At 33.5% G+C, this 25815-nt stretch overlaps 1 protein-coding gene across 1 annotated transcript in view; it reads left to right on the top strand.

Annotated features, from left to right (window-relative positions):
* Positions 1 to 835: 835 nt before the first annotated feature.
* Positions 836 to 25815, top strand: part of LHX5 (LIM homeobox 5) — a 40700-nt gene continuing 15720 nt past the window's right edge. The window contains exons 1-3 of the mRNA XM_053700548.1: positions 836 to 1008; positions 3863 to 4086; positions 21896 to 22173. Coding sequence (XP_053556523.1) covers positions 836 to 1008; positions 3863 to 4086; positions 21896 to 22173 — 675 coding nt within the window. The remainder of the gene's footprint in view (positions 1009 to 3862; positions 4087 to 21895; positions 22174 to 25815) is intronic.

Genomic DNA, 25815 nt, shown 5'->3' with positions numbered 1-25815 from the left:
CCCACTGTAGTAAGGTTGCATCTACCATTTTAATGAAAGGTGAATGTTACCAAAACAGAGGAGAATGGAACTATCTGTAGATATGCATGAAAACAAGCATTGTCCTTTTTAACAAATGTGATCGCGCTGCAGGTGCCATCTCCTTTTGTGTCCCCACCCCAACTACCTGCCCCTTAACCCTTAGGCTACGAGGGAGGTCTTCAGCACAAGCCTCTGTAGCAAATAAGAGGTTAATGAGAATAATAGGCTCAGCAGACCTACAACAACTGTATCCACCTAGATCCAGCCTCCCTTGTTCTAAGCAGGTTAGAAATGCAGAGCAGGAGCATCCCTGTGATCCCTCCTTGTCAAACCAAGGGACCATTCTCCAGCCAATGTAGCCTTGCTATAAATTAACTGGTTGCTATGGATACCGGGCACTGATTGGCTCAGGGCAGCTTACGTTGTAGGAGACGTCATTAAATCTGAATAAGGATGCGCGAATTACCAGGCTGGGCACACAAAGCTGGTTATGGGGTATAGAGGGGGACTTGGAGAAAGTATTTGCAAGACAGTTTTCTAGGACATTTGTTTGTGTCCACACAGGGGGACGTTTAGCAGTGACTTGGATTTGAACACAAATAATGAGGATATAAATCAGAAGGACACTGGGGCTCCTCATCACCTGCACCACTAGACCTGGAGGAATTGTTGTCCCTCAAAGTCGCTGGGTGTCACTGCACCTTAGTGATTATCAGGACCACCAGCTGCTTGAGCTCCAGCAGTAGGGCTGTCTGGAGTCTATGTGGAATTTGCTTTTGTAAAGAGGTCCAGGTGTAGGATTTCTGCTTCAGCCATGATGGTCCATTGCGCAGGGTGTGAGAGGCCCATCCTGGACCGGTTCCTCCTCAATGTGCTGGACAGAGCCTGGCACGTGAAATGTGTGCAATGCTGTGAGTGTAAATGCAACCTGACCGAGAAGTGCTTCTCCCGTGAGGGGAAACTCTACTGCAAGACTGACTTCTTCAGGTAGGTACCTACTGTCTATGGGCCAGTTGGTAATCACTTTATATCCTATATAAGGGAAGATTCCTTGTCCCGTAATTATATGAAGGGAGCTTGACTGCTAAGGACTCTAAGCACAAACATTACTGCATTAGAATATTTGTTTAATCTCATTGCAGTATTAATGTATATTTATATAAAATATTTTATCAATATAAAATCCTTTCTTTTTTATTCTATTTTATGTAACATTTTTGGAAATGTGTGTGTATACACACACAAATTATATATATATATATATATATATATATATATATATATATATATATATATATATATATATATATATATATATATATATTGTAAACTGATATAGTATAGTCATTTATTAATTTAGAATATAAAATACCAAGTAATGACTCAAGTTTATCTATTTTACTAGCATTTTATTTAACATTTTTATATAAGAAAATATATTTTAAAAAAACTTGAATTTATTAAGTACATTACATTGTTAGTAAAGTGTATAATGAATGCAATATCAGAATTTTGGCAAGACGAATATACAGGTACATATTTGAATATATAGTGGCATAAGAAATGACCAAATATAACTAACTTTATTTTTGGGCTGACCCATTTACTTATGAAAAACTTATACTGGAGTATAAATCTTCTTGCCTATACCCTGCAAATAATACATTGACTCCCTATTTAATCGTTTCCAACGAAAGCTGATTTTATTCTTCAAATAACCTTTTCTCTTGTTTACAAAAGGTTTGTTTAAAGGGGAAATAAGGGTGGTTAAAGTAAGCTGTTGACAAACAGACTGTGTCTTTATCATGTAAAAATGGGCCAAGCTCTTGCACTGTTTACATTTTAATGACGAGTTTAAAGCTGCCCTATTAAATAAGGGATTTTTGCATCACTTTCTTGGTGAAACCGCTTTATAAATCCAGATTATTTGGTAGGTTGCAGGGAAGAGGTTAATTATGTGACCTGCACTAAAAACAAGTGTGTCCTATAGAAGGAACTAGCTAGTGACCGATTGTCCCCTCCCCACTAATGTGGAAACTCTTTAGGAACATTTAATGATTTTTGATAAGGTGCAGGTGAGCTAATTATTTTCCTGGATAAGGCAGGAATGACTTATGACCTGTAATTCAGTCACTAAATCAAAGTCAATTCTTGGATGAGGCGAAGTGGAAGGAACTGTCAACTTGCAGTGTAATTCTTAGATAACTATACTTTTTTAATTTTAAAGAAATAATTGGATAAATATACCTTAAATCAACTTTATTTATATGTATAAATATAATATATTGGGACATAAATACGTTAAATTGCTGCTACTTTTAATAATATGTGAAATAACATGTATTCTATTTAAATTTTAGTTAATATAAGTAATTTAAGTAGAGTTTTTTTTTTTTTTTTTTTTTTAATCCGGATATTTATATATATATATATATATATATTTACATTTCATATAGAAAATACATGAAGAGCACACATATATATATATATATATATATATATATATATATATATATATATATATATATTAGTGTGCCCTTCATGTATTTTCTATATGAAATGTAAATAGATTATGTGTGTGTATATATGTGTGTATATATATATATATATATATATATATATCTATATATATATATATATATATATTCTCAAATCTATTTACATTTCATATAGGAAATGAAAGGAGAGAAACACTGAGATATATATTGCCGAATATATATATATATATATATATATATATATATATATATATATATATATATATATATTACTTCAGATAATATATATTAAGGAAATAAGAACTCTGAATTTTGAGGACAGAATCCAAAGATAAATAAAATTTAATCTTAGCCTAGTTATATGTACAATATCTTCTTTTTTTTATATTATTATTTCTATCCCTTTTTAAAAGCTGTTTTAAATATTGTGTATTTATACTTAATACACAATTTTGCATTCGCAAGTGAAAAATAGATAATACATTTAAAACAAAATATAACATTACACGTAGTCTCATATGTGAATGCAGTAGTTTAAATACAAATTAAAATTCCACAGAAAAAAACGAAAACCTTTTTTCTATACAAAAAAACAACTATTGTAATGATTTAATTTGTTTTCAAATTTTGTAGCACATATATTTGTTTTTAATATTTTATTATTAATACAATAATCTGGGCGTTCTATAACATCCAAAATATAAAGAATCAATAGGGACAAATAAACCATATTTAGTGAGACTGTCTCAAAAAATATATATTTTCGCATTTGTTTAAAATAACACATCTCTGAGTTTCATTAGCCGTAAACGTTTTAGGGTGCATATATGTTTGGTTATTTTTATTACAATGAGTGGTTTTATATTTATATACATGTGTGTTTACTATGTGGTTAATTTAATAATGGCCGTATTACTATTGTAAAATCCCACCTGCATTTTATATATGAACAGTGGTGCCCTAACAAAGGGTCATTTTCTAGATAAGTAGAATTTATATTGTGTGTCCACATTTCCTTGTTAATGTCCAATTTAGAGACCAACATCAAAGCTCATAAATACAGTTAATGTGGGGATTTGTGTGTATATTTTGGGATTTATTGGTAAATCTATTCTCAGCAATGGCTACATGGACAATAATATTCTTTAGTGATCTTTAATCTGACACTCCATTTTTATTTACATTTTTTTGTTCTCTTTTCCAGTCTCTTACTATTTTTTTATTATTATTTTGTCACAATTTTATTTAGACCAATTCCTGATTGTCTAGTGCAGATAACATAGTATAAGTGTACCCCCTTTCCTTCTGAATTCCCTGCATACTCAGGTTGTTTTCTTTTGCAGGAGGTTCGGTACTAAATGTGCAGGCTGCTCCCTAGGAATCTCCCCCAGTGACCTGGTGAGGAAGGCCAGGAACAAAGTCTTCCACTTGAATTGTTTCACCTGTATGGTGTGTAACAAACAGTTATCTACAGGGGAGGAACTTTACATTATAGATGAGAACAAATTTGTCTGTAAAGAGGATTATGTCAGCAACGGTAGTTTAAAGGAGAGCTGCCTTAACTCAGGTAAGTCAATTTGCACACCCAAAAACATCTATATAGGAAGAGGTTCCCTCAATGTGTGTGACTGAACACATATGATGAATTGGCCTGACGTCTATGTTTCATGAGAGAATTACAAATGTTGAGTTTGTGCCCTTGGTTGCTATAGAGGAAAGCACAAAGCTAGACTGAACTATATTTCTATGCACAAATAGGGTTTAGTAGCATGATTGTGTCCTGTATTTATTTTTCCCCTTTATTAATAATTACAGACACACACAGGCACTGTCACAGAAGCCCTTTAATAGAGGTCATGATTTGTTAATCTCAGGCAGAGCTGAGATACACAAACACCCCCTCCTCTTGCATGCCAGCCTGTGGGTGGGACTGAAAGCAGAGGAAGCCTTACAGTCTGGACATTAGCACAAGTGCCAGACACACCTGCTTTTGTTAACCAGCCAAGAGCAGAGAGCGCTTCCTACATCCAAGGGCTTCTGGCACTTAATAAAGCCAGTGTAACCCTTTAACAGCTTAGCACTTTTATACCCTATGGGGAGGGGTTTGCATTAGGACCATATTATCAGCTTGGGTGACCAGAAGCTTAGGGTTGTTTATTATTATTATTATTATTATTATTATTATTATATAATACTAATATATATATATATATATATATATATATATATATATATATATATATATATATATATATATATATATATATAAAAACACACATGTATTATGATTATTAATTTTAATTGTATTATATGTAATATTTTTACTACAGAACCTTCCTCTTTTCATATTAAAAAAAAAGATATTGCTAATGCTAAATTTAATCTAGTGTGTGTGCACGATTCTTGTGGGGCAAAAAGAAACACAACAATGGATAGATTAATACAGCTGAATTGTTTTTTTTTCCAATCTGAAAATAACACTTTTAAAGTGGCATACAGATAGGGCTAATAGGGTTCAGAGTGGGGAACCAGCACACAATGAGGTCCTATAACTTACACTTTTACAACCCATTCACCTCTTCATTTATATCAAAAGACCTACAGGTTTGGTATCAATCTTGGAAATATTTTTTAGATGTAATTCTTAAAGGGACATGACTTTTTCATAGAACATGCCATTTTAAACAACTTTCCAATTAATTTATATTTTCACATTTCATCATTCTCTTTGTATCCTTTGCTGAAGGACCATCAGTGTACTACTGGGAGGTAGCTAAACACATTGGATGATCGATATGACAAAAGGCATATATGTACAGCCACTAATCATCAGCTAGCTTCTTGCAGTGGATTGCTGCCTCTGAGTCTACCTAGGTATGCTTTCAACAAAGAATACAGAGATATATTTTATGCTCTCTCTGGATCATGAAAGAAACATGTGTGGTTTCAGTCCCTTTAATGCTATCTTGATAACTATTCTAACATTGAGTGTGGTTTAAACTTGTACATTATGTGTGCGGCTGCCAGACAAAAACATAAATCATTGACATGTTTGTTAATACTGGTTAAAGGGACAGTATACACTCATTTTCATATAACTGCATGTAATAGACACTACTATAAAGAATAAGATGCACAGATACTGATATAAAAATCCAGTATAAAACTGTTTAAAAACTACTTAGAAGCTTTCAGTTTAGCTCTGTTGAAAAGGTAGTTGTCAAGCCCACTGCAAGTGGGAAATAAGACACTCCCCCCTCCCCCTTCTTTTGCATATGAAAAGACCCTTTACACAAACAGGAGCAAGCTGGAGTAGGTAGCTGATGGTATTCACATAAAACTTTGGGGCTTGGTTAGGAGTCTGAAAATCAGAGCAATAAACAAAATTATACATTTTTAAAAAGAACTAACTTTATGGACTTTATAAATAGATCATCTACAAAATATTTATGCAAAGAAAAAATGAGTGTATAATGGCCCTTTAAAGGGACAGTCTACTTGAAAACTGTTATCGTTTAAAAAGATGGATAATCCCTTTTATTACCCATTCCCCAGTTTTTCATAACCAACACTTTTATATTAATACACATTATACCTCTATGATTACCTTGTATCTAAGTCTCTGCAGACTGCCCTTTATCTCAGTTCTTTTGACAGACTTTCACTTAAAGGGACACTGAACCCAAATTGTTTCTTTTGTAATTCAGAAAGAGCATGCCATTTTAAGCAACATTCTAATTTACTCCTATTATCATTTTTTCTTCGTTCTCTTGCTATCATTATTTGAAAAAGAAGGCATCTAAGCTTTTTTTTTGGTTTCAGTACTCGGGACAGCACTTTTTTATTGGTGGATGAATTTATCCACCAATCAGCAAGGACAACCCAGGTTGTTCACCAAAAATGGGCCGGCATCTAAACTTACATTCTTGCATTTCAAATAAAGAAACCAAGAGAATGAAAAAAATTTGATAATAGGAGTAAATTAGAAAGTTGCTTAAAATTTCATGCTCAATCTGAATCACGAAAGAAAATTTTTGGGTACAGTGTCCCTTTAAGCCAATCAGTGCTGACACATAAATAACTCAATGGGAGTAAGCACAATGTTATCTATGACTCACATGAACTAGCACTTTTTAACTGTCAAAATGCACTGTGATAAGAGGCGGTTTTCAGTGGTTTAGAAATCAGTATGAGCCTACCTAGGTTTAGCTTTCAAAAAAGAATACTGAGAGAAAAAAGCAAATTTGATGATAAAAGTAAATTGGAAAGTGCATGCCCTATCTGAATCATGAAAGTTTAATTTTTACTAGACTGTCCCTTTTAAATCTTTACTACTGCAAAAATAATTTTCATATATAAGTTAAACAAAATCTTCTGTAGGACAGCAACTAGAAATCTCAGAAAGATCTAGTTTAAAAGTTGAACTCGGCATAGGAATTATGGAGAAAGCTTACCTGTAAAAAGGAAATGTTTTGGTTAGATGTGAATAATGACTTGTTAAAGAGACAGTCAACTCCAAAAAATGTTATTGTTTAAAAAGATAGATAATCCCTTTATTACCCATTCCCCAGTTTTGCACAGCCAACATGGTTATATTAATATACTTACTTTTTTTTCCCTCTGGTTACCTTGTATCTAAGCCATTTCTGACAGCCCCCTGAACACATGACTTTTTATTTATCTATTGACTTGTATTTTAGCTAATTAGTGCTGTGTTGTGCTGACTCTTAACATTGTTCTCACCCCCATGGAGTTTTGTTTTTATCTATGTGGCCCACATGAACTAGCAGTCTCCTGTTGTAAAAAGCAATTCAAAATGCATGTGATAAGAGGCAGTCTGTAGTGGCTTAGAAATAGGTAGAAACTTAGAGGTTTAAATGTTATAAAGTAAATTAATATAACTATGTTGGTTGTGCAAAGCTGGGGAATGCGTAGTAAAGGCATTCTCTATCTTTTTAAACAATCATTTTGGTGAAGACTGTCCCTTTAAAGCCAGGAATTTCAGCAGCTTTAAACACTTATCAGGGAAAATAGTCTTCGCTACAAAAAAATAAAAAAAATAAAATAAATAGTATTTTATCCAATGAAAGTTATATATTTACATGTATTGTTACATTCATTAACTTATATAGCATTTCTTCCTTTTCATTACCTGAGTTGAATTAATGTATTTTACATTGTCAGTCTTTAAAGCACTGGTGTGTGTGTGTTTGAGACAACACAGTATGTAATTTGTTTTGTTTTAAGAGAATGAAGCCATAGCCCCTTCAGTGTATTTTCACTGAAGATATTGAGTTCCCATACATTCTGCACACACTGTATATCTCTCCTTACAACCTTCTATACAATGTACTTAAAAACAGAATTTGTACAATATTTGCTACCTTTTGCTTACAATCTATATTTTTGAATCAGTTACTAAAAGCAATGGAAAGAACATGCACCCTGAAAAGGCATTGGATAGTGTGTAATACTTGTTACTACGTCTTTATCAAATTTAAAAAACCACCACAACCCATAATCCATCAACAGCTGCTGATAAATGTAATTTACAGGTAGGTTCTACTATCAGTGTAGAGGCGCCATTCAGTTGAATCTTATAGTAACCTCTTGATCATACCTAGGTTGCACTAGTAAAGTAATTGTGGGTCTAACAAAGTCCTGGGTGTCTTATTGTCATATTAGTATGATATTTAAAGGGACATGGAAGCCAAAAAGTTTATTTCATGAAATAGGGCATACAACAACTTTTCAATTTTACTACTATTTTTAAATTTGCTTCATTCGCTGGTTTTCCTTTGCTAAAAGAAGCACTGCACCATGGGTGTCCTATCATATTTTTCTTTTTTCTTTTTTTGCTACCCCTTAAGATTTTTCCACCAATGATACTGCTCATGTGAAAGCTACATTAGCACATTCCACAGATGATCCTAAATAATCAGTGGAATGCACTGGCGTAGTTTGCTCATGCGCATTGTCGTCAGTAGCAAAATGTTTACTCCCCGCATTTGTTATTTATTTTTCTTCATACAGGCTAACTGCACCTGCATGTGCTTGGTGGGGGTGGGGCTTTTACACCTATGGACTGTAGCCCCTTCTGCTCCCCTCAAGTCACTTACTGACTGTCATACTCCAATCCTTTTTCTCATGCCATTAAACACTTTGTAGCCATTATTGTTACACCCTGGCTACAAAGATAATCGGGACTGGAGTATATGACAAAGTCAGTAAGTGACCTGAGGGGAGCAGAAGGGGTGACATTCCATGGGTGTAAAAGCACACACTTGTGGTTTGGTGTTTCAAGCACTCCCTGTTTTGTTAAACTGCCTGGGTGCTCTCTATTTATTGTATGGAGAAGATCAATGGAAGAAGAGGCACTCACAGGACTTAATGTATTCCAATATTCATAGTTTTATTGGTTTTTTTATATCAAACATAGGATTAAGTCAACATTTTGGTCCTCACAGGGACCTTTCTCAAAACTGTGTTCAACCTAGGGACAGTCTAGTCATCAAAATTAAACTTTCATTATTCAGATAGGACTTGTAATTTTAATCAACTTTCCAATTTACTTTTATTATTATTATTATTATTATACTTTATTTATAAAGCGCCAACAGATTCCGCAGCGCTGCCCATGGGTACAAGGATAACAGTACAATGGAGAAACAATACGATAAGACAAAATTTTACAGACAAAAACGGGGAATTGAGGGCCCTATTCCCGTGGGAACTTACAATCTAGATGGGTAGGATGGGAAACAGGAGGTGGGGACTGCAAAAGTGAGAATCATATTAGTGAGGAGATAGAGGGCAGCTGTTAGTTCAGTGAAGTTAGTTTGTCAATAAGTCGGGTGATATGCTTCCCTGAACAGAAAGGTCTTTAGGGAACTTTAAAAGAGGAGAGGTTAGGGGCAAGTCTGACAGGACGAGCAAGTGCGTTCCAGAGGGTTGGTGCCGCCCGAGAGAAGTCCTGTAGTCTAGCATGAGAGGAGGTGATGGTAGAGGACGCAAGAAGCAGGTCATTGTTGGATCTTAGGGGGTGGGCAGGAGTATATTTGTTGATAAGTGAGGACAGGTAGGGTCGGGCAGCATTGGTGAGGGCTTTGTAGGTTAAGGTGAGAATTTTGAATTTAACTCTGTTGTGAATGGGGAGCCAGTGAAGAGACTCACAGAGAGGTGCAACAGAAACAGAGCGTCGAGAGAGGTGGATTAGTCTGGCAGATGCATTAAGGATGGATTGGAGGGGAGAGAGGTGGGAGAGAGGGAGGCCAGTTAGTAAGTTGTTACAGTAGTTTTTTTTTTATTTGATTTTTATCATCAAATCATTCTTTGTTATCTTGGTATTCTTAGTTGAAACTAAACCTAGGTAGACTCATATGCTAATTTCTAAGCCCTTGAAGGCCGCCTCGTCACATGCTTTTTTTTTTAAATTGCTTTTCACAACAAGAGACTGAGAGTTCATGTGGGCCATATAGATAACACTGTGTCCATGCCCGGGGAGTTTTAGCACAACACAGTACTAAATACAAGTCAGTAGATAATAGTCATGTGATCAGGGGGCTGTCAGAAGATGCATAGATACAAGGTAATCACAGAGGTAAAGTATATTAAAGTGAAGGTCAATGTTCATCAATGAGTGCCTGGTTTTTAAAAATACTTTTAAAAACAGGGGCACTTTCATTGATGAAAATTTAACATTGCACTGGATTTGAAGAAATACTTACCTTTTACTCCTGCAAAGCCGGATCGATGATCCCCCTCCTTCTTCTTCCTGCTGTAGACCACAGCAATGACGAAACTGACTTCCTCCAATCACAGCCAGGCATCATGAGATGGAAGCTCTGGAGGGGAAGCCATGATTGGAAGAAGCCGGTTTTGTAATTTCTGACGTCAGTACAGAGGAACTGAGGCTGAGATCGGCGTTCCGGTTTTGCAGAAGTAAACGGTAAGTATTTCTTCAAATCCAGTGCAATGTAAATTTTCATCAATGAAAGTGCCCCTGTTTTTAAAAGTATTTTTAAAAACCGGGCACTCATTGATGAAAATTGACCTTCACTTTAATATAACTGTGTTGACTATGTATAACTGGAGAATGGGTAATAAAGGGATTATGTATCTTTTTAAAACAAAAAAAAATGTTTTTAGACTGTCCCTTTTAATTTGCTTATGTCTTAGGGACAGTCAACACCAGAATTATTGTTGTTTAAAAAGATAGATAATCCCTTTATTACCCATTCCCCAGTTTTACATAACCAACCAACACTGTTATATTTAATATACTTTTTACCTCTGTGATTAAATTGTATGTAAGCATCTTCTGACACCCCCTGATCACATGACATTTTATTTATTATCTATTGACATTCATTTTAGCCAATTATTGCAGTGTCTGCCACAAGCCATGGGCGTGATCACAATGTTATCTATATGGCTCACATGAGCTAGCTCTACCCTGTTGTGAAAAGCAAATAACAAAGCATGTGATAAGAGGCGGCCTTCAAGGGCTTAGAAATTATCATATGAGCCATCCTAGGTTTAGCTTTCAACTAAGATTACCAAGAGAACAAAGCAAAATTGGTGATAAAAGTAAATTGGGAAATTGTTTAAAATTACATGCCCTATTTGAAACATAAGTTTTTTTGGGGGTGTTTTTGTTGTGTTTTTTTTTTTTTTTTTTTGGACTTGGCTGTCCCTTTTTTTAAATTCACAAATTTTAAGACATAAACACATTAAGATTGAACACAGTCTTGAGAAAGCTCCCTGTAACCACTGAAACATTGACTATGTTGGATATCAAAAACCAATAAAGCTATGGATATTAATCAATTAAGTCCTGTGAGTGCCTCTTCTTCAATTGATGATTATATATACTGTATATCTCAAAATCCCTTTTAAAAGAACAATTACTGATAGGTGACCTAAAAGTAGGAGAGTGTGGCAATATATGGATTGATTATTCTTCAGATCAGTAAAATGCATTTTATATTTTGTTTAACCACATCTTTGTGAAGAAGCATGTAAAATTATATATATTTTTATTTTTTTTTATAAATCTTTTTCCTTTATGAAATTCAGATATTACAGCCTACGTTCAAAATAAAAAAATTGTGTTCATGTATTATGGAAACAAAGATAACTGGTTGTTGTATAGATATTTCACTGGTGAAATATGTAGTTATCCCCCTTTTATGATACTGTTTTAATTTGAGTCACATTCCTATTGTGATCAGGATTTACTCCAAGTAGTGCAATTCATGAGGTGACTTGGTCCCACAGAATAATATTGTTAAGCAAGTCTTGACCCTGTGGTTTAGTTACCATATAAGAACTTTCAGAACATTTGCCGTAGCCAGCTACACTCAAACGCTTCACTGCCAGTGCGCAATATACACCATATTCCCATATACAGTTAGTCCTGTAACATTCTAGTAGCAGTCGCTGCTTACTGTGTCTTTTGACTACCAAAATAGTTAGCATGTTCAAATTTTATGTGCACCTTTTCATAAAATAAAATGTAATGATATGTATGTATATATATATATATATATATATATATATATATATATATATATATATATATATATGAACAGTCCAAAGCACAGGCACTCAATGGTCTTTATATAAAAAAAATCCAGTTTTATTAAGTCAAAGTTAAAGGGACACTGAACCCAAAATTTCTTTCATGATTCAGATAGAGCATGACATTTTAAGCAACTTTCTAATTTACTCCAATTATCAAATTTTCTTTATTCTCTTGGTATCTCTATTTGAAATGCAAGAATGTAAGTTTAGATGCCGGCCCATTTTTGGTGAACAACCTAGGTTGTCCTGAGGTCTGAACCAAAAAAATAAAGATAGCAAGAGAACGAAGAAAAATTGATAATAGGAGTAAATTAGAAAGTTGCTTAAAATTGCATGCTCTATCTGAATCACAAAAGAAAAAAATTGGGTTCAGTGTCCTTTTAAAAAGACAACTGTGCTTTTGTCAAAATTACAACAAAGAGAACCTAAAAAGCAATGACTATTTTTCTTTGGTGTACTTTTGACAGTGCCTGTGCTTTGAACTCTTCTGGTATATGCTTTACAGTGCATTCTATAAATTTTGGTGAGATTGTGCTATCCTTTTTTGGATGTGTGTGTGTGTGTATATATATATATATATATATATTATTATTATTATTATTATTATTATTATTATTATTATTATTTACATAGTATAGCCAAAAAAATAAAACCACACACAACAACCTGATATGTCCTTTGGTACTATGTATATATGTGTATATATATATATATATATATATATATATGTGTATTTATATTTCATTTTTGTGCAACCACCTAATATGTTGGCATTAAAGTATAATAGCATAACAAAGCAGTGGCTTGGACTGGCAATGAAAGGCCACCATAAGTAAAGAAGCCTACATATATATAAAAAGGTGATGGTTGTGGTTGTTGTTGTTGTTGTTTTTTGTAACTATTTGGAGTAACATAGGCTGAGATGGAACTGTTTGCTATTTTTCATACCAAACTTTTACACAGTGCTGACATAAACATAGACCACTGTCGGCAGATAGAACATATATAAGGACCATGACCCATGTTACTGCTGTAGAAGCCCTAAGCTCTCTTTTTAATGTGTACATTTTTATTGTATTTTATTTGGGATTGATGTAATTTGTTTAATACGTCCACATGTAAAGCATGGGTTTCAAACAGCTGCTGAAAAACTATAACCTATATTAAAGGGACACTGAACCCAAATTTTTTTCTTTCATGATTCAGATATAGCATGCAATTTTAAGCAACTCCTATTATCAATTTCTCTTCGTTCTCTTGCTATCTTTATTTAAAAAAAGAAGGCATCTGAGCTAAGGTGCCAGCCAATTTTTGTTTCAGGACCATGGACAGCACTTGTTTTTTTGGTGGGTGAATGTATCCACCAATTAGCAAGAACAACCAAGATTGTTCACCAAAAATAGTCTGGCTTCTAAACTTACATTCTTGCTTTTCAAATAAAGATACCAAGAGAATTAAGAAAATTTGATAATAGGAGTAAATTAGAAAGTTGCTTAAAATTACATGCTCTATCTGAATCACAAAAGAAAAAAAATTGGGTTCAGTGTCCCTTTAAGCAATGTATGTGCCTTTAAAATAATACACACATCTCTACAATAGAGCTGATGGGTAGATAAGTTATTTATTTTTTATTTAGGTTAAACTATGTAAATAGTATATATTCTTAACATCTTTTAAAGTCTAAAAATACTTTTGAAAGGTCTAGAATCTGGTCAATTTATGACCATGAAGTGGCTGTTGCATTTTGTCTATCTAGATCATTAAAATGTCTTCACTTTGCAGTTTAAACCAGTTTGTAAATGTTCCTCATTGGTTAGATGCTGCTCCTGGTCTTCTCTCACATCCAATTGATTGATTCAGATGTTTCAAATCTTTGGATGACCTATTACTCTTTGCATAACATTTAGTTATAAATTAAGTTCTTTTTATTTGCACCCCCATAGTCACCAGAAGATTCAACTAGGGAGTGTTATCATGGATTTTAAGAAGCTCAGAAAAACATCCATCTGATTATGGAAATATGCAAGGCTGCTAAGTATTGCAACAGAAGCAGGGGTCCTGATGCCTTTGCAACACACTTACTTGAAGATTGCTATGTATGAGGGCTTTTTTTTTTTTTTTAAATAAATTGTTTTGTTGATAACAGTGAATTAAGCTGGATATTTTGATACATGAGGGTGATTCCTACATCTGAAACTTGGTTGTCAGACCTAGCTCCTCTGAATATTTGGTTTTATTCATAGATTTTTAATCTTCAAGCTCTATTCCTTTAACCCTTTGAGTGCTAAGCACTTTCCCACCTGGGTGCTAAGGTGATTGAAGGTTTTTTTTTTTTATTTAAATTTTTGAACATTTTTTGTTAACTTTTTATATATTTTTTTTTTTTCAGATCCCCAAGACTTACATCATTGGAAAGGTTAGGCGATTACCTTTCCAAAGATGGGTCTTGGGGGTCTGTAGCTGCTTAGATGCCTGAGATACAGGCGTCTAAGCAGCATGCCCCCTTTCCCTATACTTTGTATTGTCAGTTTGTCAATAAAGTTGCGCGGTGACGTCATCACGTCATTGCGCGTGATGTCACTGCGCAAAATGGGAATCCCCTGGCGTCGTTAGCACTCAAGGGTTTAACAAGACCTTAAATGGACAGTCAACTCACAAAATTGTATTGTTTTAAAAAGATAGATAATCCCTTTATTACCCATTCCCCAGTTTTGCACAGCCAACATGGTTGGATTAATTTACTTTTAACCTCTGATTACCTTGTATCTAAGAGTATTTTGACAGCCCCCTGATCACATGACTTTTTATTTATTATCTATTGACTTGCATTTTAGCTGTGTTGAACACAACCCACGGGCGTGAGCACAATGTTATCTATATGGCCCACATAAACTAGCAGTATCCTGTTGTGAAAAGCAAATAAAAATGCATGTGATAAGAGGCTGACTATAGTGGCTTAGAAACAAGCAGGCATTTAGAGGTTTATATTTTATAACGTATATTATAACAATGTTGGTTGTGCAAAGCTGAGGAATGGGTAGTAAAGGCATTATCTATCCTTTTTAAACAATAACAATTTTAGTGTTTCCTGTCCCTTTTAAGTACTCCCACACTTTCTGTTTGGTTACAGAATTTTTGATTCTCAAGGATTAAGATTTCTCAAATTAGAACGTTTGTGCTATTCTGGAGGATTACAAACTTGTTGCCACTGACAAATTACAGTGTTTGGTCCAGTGTTTCACCAATAGTGCAAAGGGAGGAGTTTCCTGATTCCTTATCTATGATTCTATGTTAATGATTTTAGATATTCTCCAAAGTGGTATGGTTATGGGTTTTCATATTTCCCCAATAATTCAGGGTTTCTACACCTCCTTTTTTTTTTTTTTTTATTATCCAATGAATTTTTGTCTTTCGCTTTAAAGTTATTACAGTCATTAAACCAATGGAAACAATCCTATCTTCAATTATCCCATTACTTCTTAAGGAATATATATATATATATATATATCTGTGCACCCCTCCCTTGTTCCCAGTTTGTCAGGCTTTGAGAGCCTGCATTGTGTGGCTGTGTTAGGGACTCAGGTGTTGAAAAGGACCTTGACGTGGTGCCTGAGCTTGTCCCATTTGGCCAGATGCAGTGACTAACCTTTCCATTTTAAATCTTAGCTGGTGAGTGCTGGGTTTCCTTTATGTGTTGTATTTGTTTTGTAATATGCCATGGCTGGCATGTTGCTGGGTCATGGGATGTGTACCTGGTCCGGTTTTGTCAACAAATGCAAATGTTTATATCATTTTAAATGTTGAATTTTTGCTTGAGTGTATATATATATATATATGTATATATATATATATATATATATATATATATATATATATATATATATATATATATATATATATATATATATATATATACACACAAATATTTCTTTTTTCTCTTTTTTTTTTTTTTTTTTTTTTTTTATCTAAATGATAGATCTAATGTTGAATATTTGTATATCCAACATTCAATTGAGAGTGCAAATATCATAAAGCATTTAGGGTCAAATTACGAGTGGTGAGCTAACAGTTATGTGTAAGCGAAAAGGGATTTATTGAGGGTGTTTGCTCCTGTTGGGTTTACTGATCGTATTACAAGCTGACAGTAAACACGATCGCTTGGGAGCACAACTGCGATTTATGCTAGAATGGTTACCGTGTCCTTAGAGCTATGGTTAACTGAAAAAGTGGGTTTACAGTGTTTAGTATCGGAGCGAAGCTAGTATTATTGCGTATGTGCGAAAGTTAGTATTGGGCTCACAAGAACGAGCACGGATAAAAACGTATAGAGCGGGTGGGACCGCTCTTATGTGTAAGACTAATCGAAGCTAGCAGGGGGAAGCTAGCAAAAGGCACAGAATATCAAATATAAAAATGATCAATTTTGGAACATTTTCAGTAAAAAAAAAGGTTAGCGACTATACTGTATGTAATTCCTAGAATCCATAGCATTCTTTGAGTATTATAAAATTAACTGTCCGCTTCAGTTAACCATAGAGCGTCATTACATTTTATGTGCCAGATAATCACACATCCTCTAGTTTAGAGGTAGACTATAGTGCTGACTTAACAGGGGCAGAACTCATTGAATTTTCTAAGAAAAGGGGAGGAACCTTGAAATCCCAGAGATGAGATGCCTTCTATAGAAAGTAATGAAGCTCTCTGGGATAAAAAAAAAAATCACACAAGAGAGAAGGTAACTGGAGAACCACTGGGACCGATATAAGGCTCGGTTTGCATCAATTCCAAATTAAGCTGAAATGTTTTCAATACAATTTTTTTTTAACTTGCTTTTGTCTATCTTTTAGTATATATTACTTTTATGTTGGTTAAAATAAGAGTATTGTGAATTTTGAGCAAACTTCACCTGCATACAGCTGACAAGACAAATGAGTGAGACCAGCTTGTTTAAAATGCTTAAAAATGTTCACAAGACTGGTGAGAGCTTCAGACATGCCCAGGGAACTGCTTTGTCCCTCCCACTTTTTGAAACTGACAGTTTACAATAGAGAAAATACAAATTGCATTGTAATTTTTTACAAAGCATGATCCTAAGTTATTAAAGTAACACAGAAACTTTCAAAGCATAAAGATAATGTGTAAAATCACTGCTGGATCAAATTTCCAAATGAATTAAATTACAAATGAGTGCAAAGCTTAAATGCAATAATATTAAAATGACCTAATATGAAATGTATAGTAATATAAACTACAATGCACAAAGTGTAAATGTAACTAAACTCTCATATCATGCAGTTCTATATTGCACTGGGCTTGTCTCTGCTTCACATACATAAATTAGAGAGATCTTGCCGTGCTGGAGAGTTCCACCATTTTTCTTTTTAAATTCAGTGAGTTCAGCCTTTGTGAAGTCTGATCTACAATTTCTCTCCAAGCTGGAGAATCTCTGAATGTCAGGGCCTCAAGGGTGGCAACCCTACTCAAGGCCCTCATGAAAGCAACATACCCTCATATAACTCTAAGTAAAATGTTAGCGCTTTATAAATCAGTGATTATCATCATCTACACCCCCTTCAGTTAGGCAAGTTCTAACATGTTTTATCTGTATTAATAATAATCTACTCATTTTGTCTGCCTTGTGTTATAAAGAGAATGTGATTGCTGTGTTTGTATATAGTACATTCTTTTTGATATCATAGTTAGAAAATGTAAAGGTGCTCAATAATGTGCACTCACTGTAACCAAAGTTATCCTCCATGGTGCTGCATCCAAATAAATATCCAAGCACTCTCTGGTCTATTAAAAGTAACTTATTATCCAAAATCCTAAAAAAACATAACGTTTCCTCCACTGACACCTTTTTATTAAAGGGACAGTTTAGTATAAATTAAACTTTCATTATTCAGATAGGACTTTTAATTTTAATCAACTTTCCAATTTACTTTTATCATCAAATTTGCTTTTTTCTCTTGGTATTCTTAGTTTAAACTAAACCCAGGTAGGCTCGTATGCTAATTTCTAAGCCTTTGAGCGCTGCCTCTTATCACAGGCTTTTTAAATCTCTTTTCAACACAAAGAGACAGAAAGTACACGTGGGCTATATAGATAACACTGTGTTCAGGCACAGGGGGTTATTTAAAGGGACAGTATACACTCATTTTCATATAACTGCCTGTAATAGACACTACTATAAAGCATAAGATGCACAGATACTGATATAAAAATTCAGTATAAAACTGTTTAAAAACTTACTTAGAAGCTCTCAGTTTAGATCTATTGAAAAGGTAGCTGGAAAGCCCACTGCAAGTGGGAAATAAAACACTCCCCCTTCTTTTGCATATAAAAGACCATTTACACAAACAGGAGCAAGCTGGAGTAGGTATACATCAGTATTCTCATAAAACTTTGGGGCTTGGTTAGGAGTCTGAAAATCAGAGCAATGTTATTTAAAAATAAGCAAAACTATACATTTAAAAAAAAAAAAAAAAAACTTTATGGGCTATATAAATAGATCATCTACAAAACATTTATGCAAAGAAAAAATGAGTGTATAATGTCCCTTTAAGATCTAGCACAAAACAATGCTAAATGCAAGACAATAGATAATAAACAGTCACAGTCATGTGATCAGGGGGCTGGAAGAAGGTTCCTAGATACAAGGTAATCACAGATGTAAAAAGTATATTAATATAACTGTGTTGGTTATTCAAAACCGGGAAATGGGTAATAAAGGGATTATCTATCTTTTTAAAACAATAACAATTCTATGGTAGACTGTCCCTTTAAATGGACAGCAAACAGACGGTCAAATTAATGTTTTGGTCAGGTTTGCATCTGTTTGGATTTTGGATAATAAAAGCTACTTTTAAAAGACCAGAGAGTGCTCTTTGTGTGTGTGTATGTATATGTATATATATATATATATATATATATATATATATATATATATATATATATATATATATATATATATATATATATATATATATATATATATATATATATATATATATATATATATATATATATATATATATATATATATAAAAATCTCTTTGGAAGTGAGAATAAATACAAGGCAACATCCAACAAAGATGTAAAACATTAATCTCTTATTTATTCTTAAATAATAACTTAATTTTTATTAATAATTTGATCTCCTTTTTATCTTTTATAATTCTAAATCTATTCCTTTTTTATATAGCTTCATCCCTTTTTTTTTTTTTTTTTTTTTTTTTTTTTTTTTTTTTTTTAAAACCTTTTTTTTTAGCTATAATTTTTTTATAATAAAATAAACACTTAATTTGCCTCCTAATGTTTTCAGGCATGTGCAACCCGCACAGCATATTATCTGAAAATATGAAGATAATGCATTTCCTGATCAGATTAATTTGTAAACTGTATGTTAAACCAGTGTTTTTCAACCAGTGTGCCGTGGCACACTAGTGTGCCGTGAGAGATCCTCAGGTGTGCCACGGCAGACTTACAACAGTGTGACATATTTTTTAAACTTTGCTTGTTTTTTACTCCCAGTGCAGGGGTAGTTTGTAGGAGGCATGGCATAACAGCACAATACATACAGTATGTGTGTGTTTGTGTGTATGTGTATATATATATATATATATATATATATATATGCTGTATTAGGCTACAATGTGTGATTTTTTTAAAATTTTGGGATTGGTGTGCCACAGGATTTTTTAATGTAAAAAAGTGTGCCACGGCAAAAAAAAGGTTAAAAATCACTGTGTTAAACAACTGTGTACCGTCTGGAGAAATGGAAAGAGCGAATGCAGGAGTCATGTAGAAGGCTTCTGGCCTGTTTATTTCTGCATGTATTTTCAGCATAAGTAGGAATTTCATAACATTAACTGTCTAAAATAGATTTATTGACTTTAGGAAAAATAATCCATTATAATTGAATAAGTAGTCCAGAGAATGTACAGAGGTGCCACTATTGCAGCAAAATAAGTCACAGTCCTTCGGCAGTATGCCCAGGTCAGCTCTTCTTAAACAACGATAAACCTCCACAGCACTGCAATAAAGCAAAAAGAAGGCACTCCAATGGCACAATATTATTCAGACTATACGTCCCCTCACAGCAGCTATCCCCATGAAAGGATCTCAAAGTGCAAATGAAACTGAGAGAATTTGGAGCTTCCCAGCTAGCTCACCACAGTTCTCAGGTGTTTGGATCCTCTAGATCTTGGATACTTCTTACTGTGGGATATATAATTTGGCTTCTGTAAGACGATACCTCCATGACTCCTGAATTTGTTCAATTTGCCTTCCAGGCCTTAGGTTAAACAATCCCTTTGTGACCATGCCAAAGCCAAGCTTAAAGGGACATTAAACACACACATATTTTTTTCTTTCATTATTCAGATAGAAACTTTTTAAAAATTGTATTCTCTAATTTACTTATATTATCAAATTTGCTTTGTGCTCATGTTTATTTGAAGAGATATATCTAGATAGGTAGCGTGCACATATCTGGAGCATTACATGACCGGGAATAGTGCTGCCAATTAGTGCTCTTGCTAATGTATAAATTGTTGCAAAACTGCTGCCATATAGTGCTGCAGACACATGCACGTTTCTGAACTTGTCTTCCTGCTTTTCAACAAAGGATAACAAGAAAACAAAGAGAATTTGCTAGTAGAACATACAATTTTAAGCAACTTTCCCATTTATTTCTATCTGAATTATGAAAGGGGTTAAAAGTTAAGTCATTAGACCACATTGTTCTTGGGCTTCTTTTGAGTGTGCTTGGTGTAGTATATAGCTTGTGTCACACAATCACATTTAGCAGTTTACTGAATGCAAACTAAATTTTATCAATGTAACTGGAGGCCAATTCTCTGGTATCTTGGTCTTCATCTTCATTTCATTGATATGACTTTTTTTATACTCCCTAGACACTTGTGTGTTTTTCTGAGATAAAAATCAGCTGCAAATTAACAGAATAAATGGAAATGATTGTGATGGAATTGGTGTGGTTTTGTTTTTGTGCAGTAAAGCCTATATCCTAAATAAGACAAATAGATATCTAAGCATTTTACATTGGGAAAGAGAGCAGATCTGATGAGCACAAAATCACATTTGCTAACCCAGGGCTAGATTACAAGTGGAGTGCTATTTAGTGTTTTCACAGCAGTAGCACACATAATAAAAGTAAAATGTTTACGAGCGATACCCAATGCGCGCTAACTTCAGGACTTTAGATATTGCGACTGCGCTAACTTCTCCCCATAGACTTCAATGGAGTGTTTAAAAAAACAACAACAAAAAACACTTAAAGCTTGCGTGCTAATCCAACACCGCCTAAGACCAAATATTATTCATATTTCACATTCCAATGTTCTTCACAAATGTTTTTTTTTTAATTTAAAAAAAGTATATATATATATATATATATATATATATATATATATATATATATATATATATATATATATATATATATATATATATATATATATATAATCACATTATTTTTTTTAAAGTCATAACCTTTATGCAAGGTCTTCCTTCGCACTAACCCGGCAATTTACTATCATCTTGTAATATGCAAGGAATGTTAGTTGACAAAAAGTGTGCCAATTGTAATCTAGTCCAGAGTAAGTATAGATTCAGTACATGTAATCTTATGAGTAAATTCCACTACTAAGAATAACTGGAGTAGTGTCTGTGCTAACTGTGAATAAGAACACAATTACATAGAGTATGTTGATTTCATGATGGGCCTTTAGTCCTTGAATAATTTTGTATAATTACATTTTTGTTTTCAGTGTCCTCTTGTACAGACAGAAGTTTATCTCCAGATCTGCAAGACCCTATACAGGAAGATGGCAAAGACTCAGACCATTCCACCTCCTCAGATAAAGAGATCACAAATAATGAAAATGAGGAGCAGAACTCTGGTACTAAGAGGAGGGGACCTAGGACCACAATCAAGGCCAAACAACTTGAAACCCTCAAAGCAGCTTTTGCTGCAACTCCCAAACCAACGAGACACATTCGGGAGCAGCTTGCTCAGGAAACTGGACTCAACATGAGAGTAATACAGGTAGACGTATTTCATATCTGTTATACTCTAACAAATGTTCAGCTAGTGGACCTATTTCTTTATTTTGTACAATTGACAAGTATCCTGTTGTAGCTGTGGCTAGTGTAGTGTTTGTGTATAATTCTGTGCATTAGTTTGTAGAGTTCCTTTGGTGCACTTTTTGCTCTGTATACATCCAGTCATAACTTATAACTGTTCTTTCCAGAGTTCTTTATGTTCATAACTGTTTATTCAGTTATCATTCTCAAAGGCATGTGATTGTATACTACTGCCAGTAAATATAATGTCTTTCTGTCAAACTTTAGTAAAAGGAGATTTGTGTTTTTTCTTCTTTGGAATTAGCCAGTTTTTCAAAACCACTCCATTTCAACCATATTAATACATAATAATAATAATAATAATACACATTAATAATAAATCTACAGTGCAAAGTTCTGACACACAATCTCCCAAAGATCTCCTCCTAATAAAACCTAAGTAAACTAGTATATGTAACTGGGAGCTCCTAAAACAAATCAGGCTGAACTGTGGTGATATATTAAAATATCAATATATTAATTTGTTTTTACAAAATGAAATGTAGGATAATACATTAACATAAACAAAAATACCTAATAGTTGTATGGACCAGTACCATAGAAAACATATATGCGCATAGAGCAATAAGAATGTCCAAGTTGTGTGACCAGTCTTGATAAAGGCCCTTATGAGGGCTGAAACGCGTTGATGAGGTGTCATTAGCTTAAATTTAATCCAAGATTGCATGTGGTAAGCTTTTATAATACTGGAGGCTTTTATTTATACTTTCACTTTTTTTGCACTATGTACACAATTTTTTTTTTAGGTACTACAATCTTCAGAGTTTTTCTATGAATGAAGACTATGGATATTATATATGATTTTCATCACTCATTAGGGCACTTTCTGTATTGGATACATCCTATTTTTTTATTTTTTTTACAGCTCCTCTATGTTTTAAGGTTTTCTATGGTAACCGTCCATACAACTATTAAGTGTTTTATGGGTTGTTTTTATGTTGAGTATTATACTACATTTAATTTTGTAAAAATAAATATATTGGATTTTTAATTTTAACATATCGCCATTCTATCACACTGCAGCCTGATTTATTTTAGGCACTCCCTGTTACTTATAACCATATTAATGCACCGTTAGCTGGTTTATTTATAGACGTAATATACGTTTTGTGGTTTGTATTGGTAAAGTTTTGTTTTTAAATACCTGGTCTTTGTTAAAAATGAAATGTAATATAACAGTCAATATAAACTATCAAAAATAAAAATTTCGACATGACCTATTGTACCACTAGATTACTTTTTGGGAGCTAACTTCTTACATGTTTAAACTTAACAGGGAAACCAGTTAATGAAACAGAAGGTGGATTTTAATGTAATAATTAAATAAATCCTAGATTACAAGCGGAGCACTAATGATCACTATCAATATCAAGGGACTGAGTTCAGATTAGTGAGTAATCTTGTATTACAAGTCCATAGAAAAACAGAATTACCAGAGAATATTTAGCATGGCCAAAAACTCTTTAGCATTTCCTATTCTCTTAATGGTAAACACTCTGATTACAAGCTTTACTTAACAGCGCTAAAAAAGTTAGAGCAACTGGAATGGACCATTAAATACAGTAGAATTGCATAATTAGCAAGTGCATAATAAAATGACAATACAATAACACTTACTCTGAATTTCAAATAAGCAGTAGATTATTTTTTTTTCTTCTAACAAATTTTATTTTTTCCCCATTTGCTGACCCCCTAAAATCACGTGACAGCCATCAATCACAGACATATATACTTATATGTTGTATGTGTATGCTCAGTATATATTATACTCAAAGTGTATATATAAAAAGATTGTGTAAAGTTTCATTTTATATATATATATATATATATATATATATATATATATATATATATATATATATATATATATACACACACACCTTGGAGTCCTACCGTAAAGTATTTTTTTGCTTTTCCCAATATACTCTACTTCTGGAAATAGACAGTCTCCTCAAATTTGTATTTTTTGATATCTGGACAGTGACTAAATTGAATGAAGCACTATTTTCAGTGCTTTGATTATTGTCTTTAGTGTCCATAAATTGACAATGAATCCTAGCAGCCTGATGAGGAAACACATAGTGCTTGAAAATTGCAGAATTGAACAATGTGCAAAAGACCATTAGTCCCTTTCATTAAAATCACCAACCAGGGGACAAAAAAGGTCATTAAGAAATGTTTGCACAATTAAAACAAAAAATAAAATAAAGTGTTTGTTGGGAAATCTACTGCTCACACTAGTGCACAAGTATTTATAGCCACAAAATTATATGCAATAAATATAAAACATAAAACACTGCTCTAACAAATCAAGTACCGATCTGTTCTATGCACATAACATTTTGGAATCCTAGTTCAAATGTTTCCAAATGGGAATGATTCCTTTTATCCTTTAATGTTCTTGTGTTGGTGTTTTGTTTTTTTCTTTACATTTGGCAACAGTCCCATTTTATCCTACACCCTTCCCCTAAACCCTCCCCTATTATTCACTTTGCTTGGTTGGAAAAGATTGGTGTTTTTTAATCTTCTTTCTCGAGCAAAAGAGTCAGGTCCTTCCCTTGTCTCTCAGGCAGGGAGTCCCCATTCATCCCACTGAAAGAGTTGTAATCCGGATCCTATAAGCCCTTTAGAGGGTCTTGTACAGGATATGATGCTTTTGATAAAGTAGTTTTCATGTTTGATGGATTTCATGTTCCTTCACTCTCGGCTTATCCCAGTTAGAATTCCTCCAAAGTTCAGAGTAATCCCTTAATTTTAGAGGTTGGATATAAGAGAAACCAAACTAAGTGGATGAACAGTTATTTTTAAAGAACAATTGCACACACACATTATTTAATTAATATATATATTTTTTTACTAAATGGAGTGTTTGTTTGATATACATCTATCTTGCCTTGTGAAGGATGCTTATTATGCAACTTGTTTTGAAAAAAAACTATCTATATAGATAAATAAATGTGTATTTAGCACAGAAATATTTGTTAATATAATCATATTTTGTATTAACCAGTATAGGGGAGAGGGGGGCATGGAAGTCTTTTAAAGGGACAGTAACCTCAAAATTAAACTTCTGATGTAGGCAGAACATACAATTTTCAAAACCACTTTCTAATTTACTATAATCTCTTAGAATCCTTTGCTTGAAAATCCTACCTAGGCAGGTTCTGCAACAGCAGAGGTGCTAGCTGCTGATTGGTGGCTGCACATTTATGCCTCTTGTCACTGGCTGACCTGATGTGTTCAGGGGGCTACTAGCGGTGCATTGATTCTCATTCAACAAAGGATACCAAGGGAACAAAGCAAATTTGATAACAGAAATAAATGGGAAAGTTGTTTAAAATTGTATGCTCTATCTGAATCACGAAATGCACATTTTGGGCTTCATGTCCCTTTTAAACTTCATGGATTTAAACTTCCTTTTAAATGTATTTATTTTTAATCCATTAAACTTTGATCTCTGACAGTGAGAAAATGTACAGAAAACCTGTCTGTAGGGTAAATAAAGCTATCTTTAAATACATGTTAAGTGATCTCTTTGTGTCTA

Source organism: Bombina bombina, chromosome 2 (genome assembly GCF_027579735.1).
Source record: "Bombina bombina isolate aBomBom1 chromosome 2, aBomBom1.pri, whole genome shotgun sequence".
Classification (NCBI taxonomy): domain Eukaryota; kingdom Metazoa; phylum Chordata; class Amphibia; order Anura; family Bombinatoridae; genus Bombina; species Bombina bombina.
The sequence above is the reverse complement of the archived record's forward strand: the minus strand, read 5'-3'. Positions and strand labels throughout refer to the sequence as shown.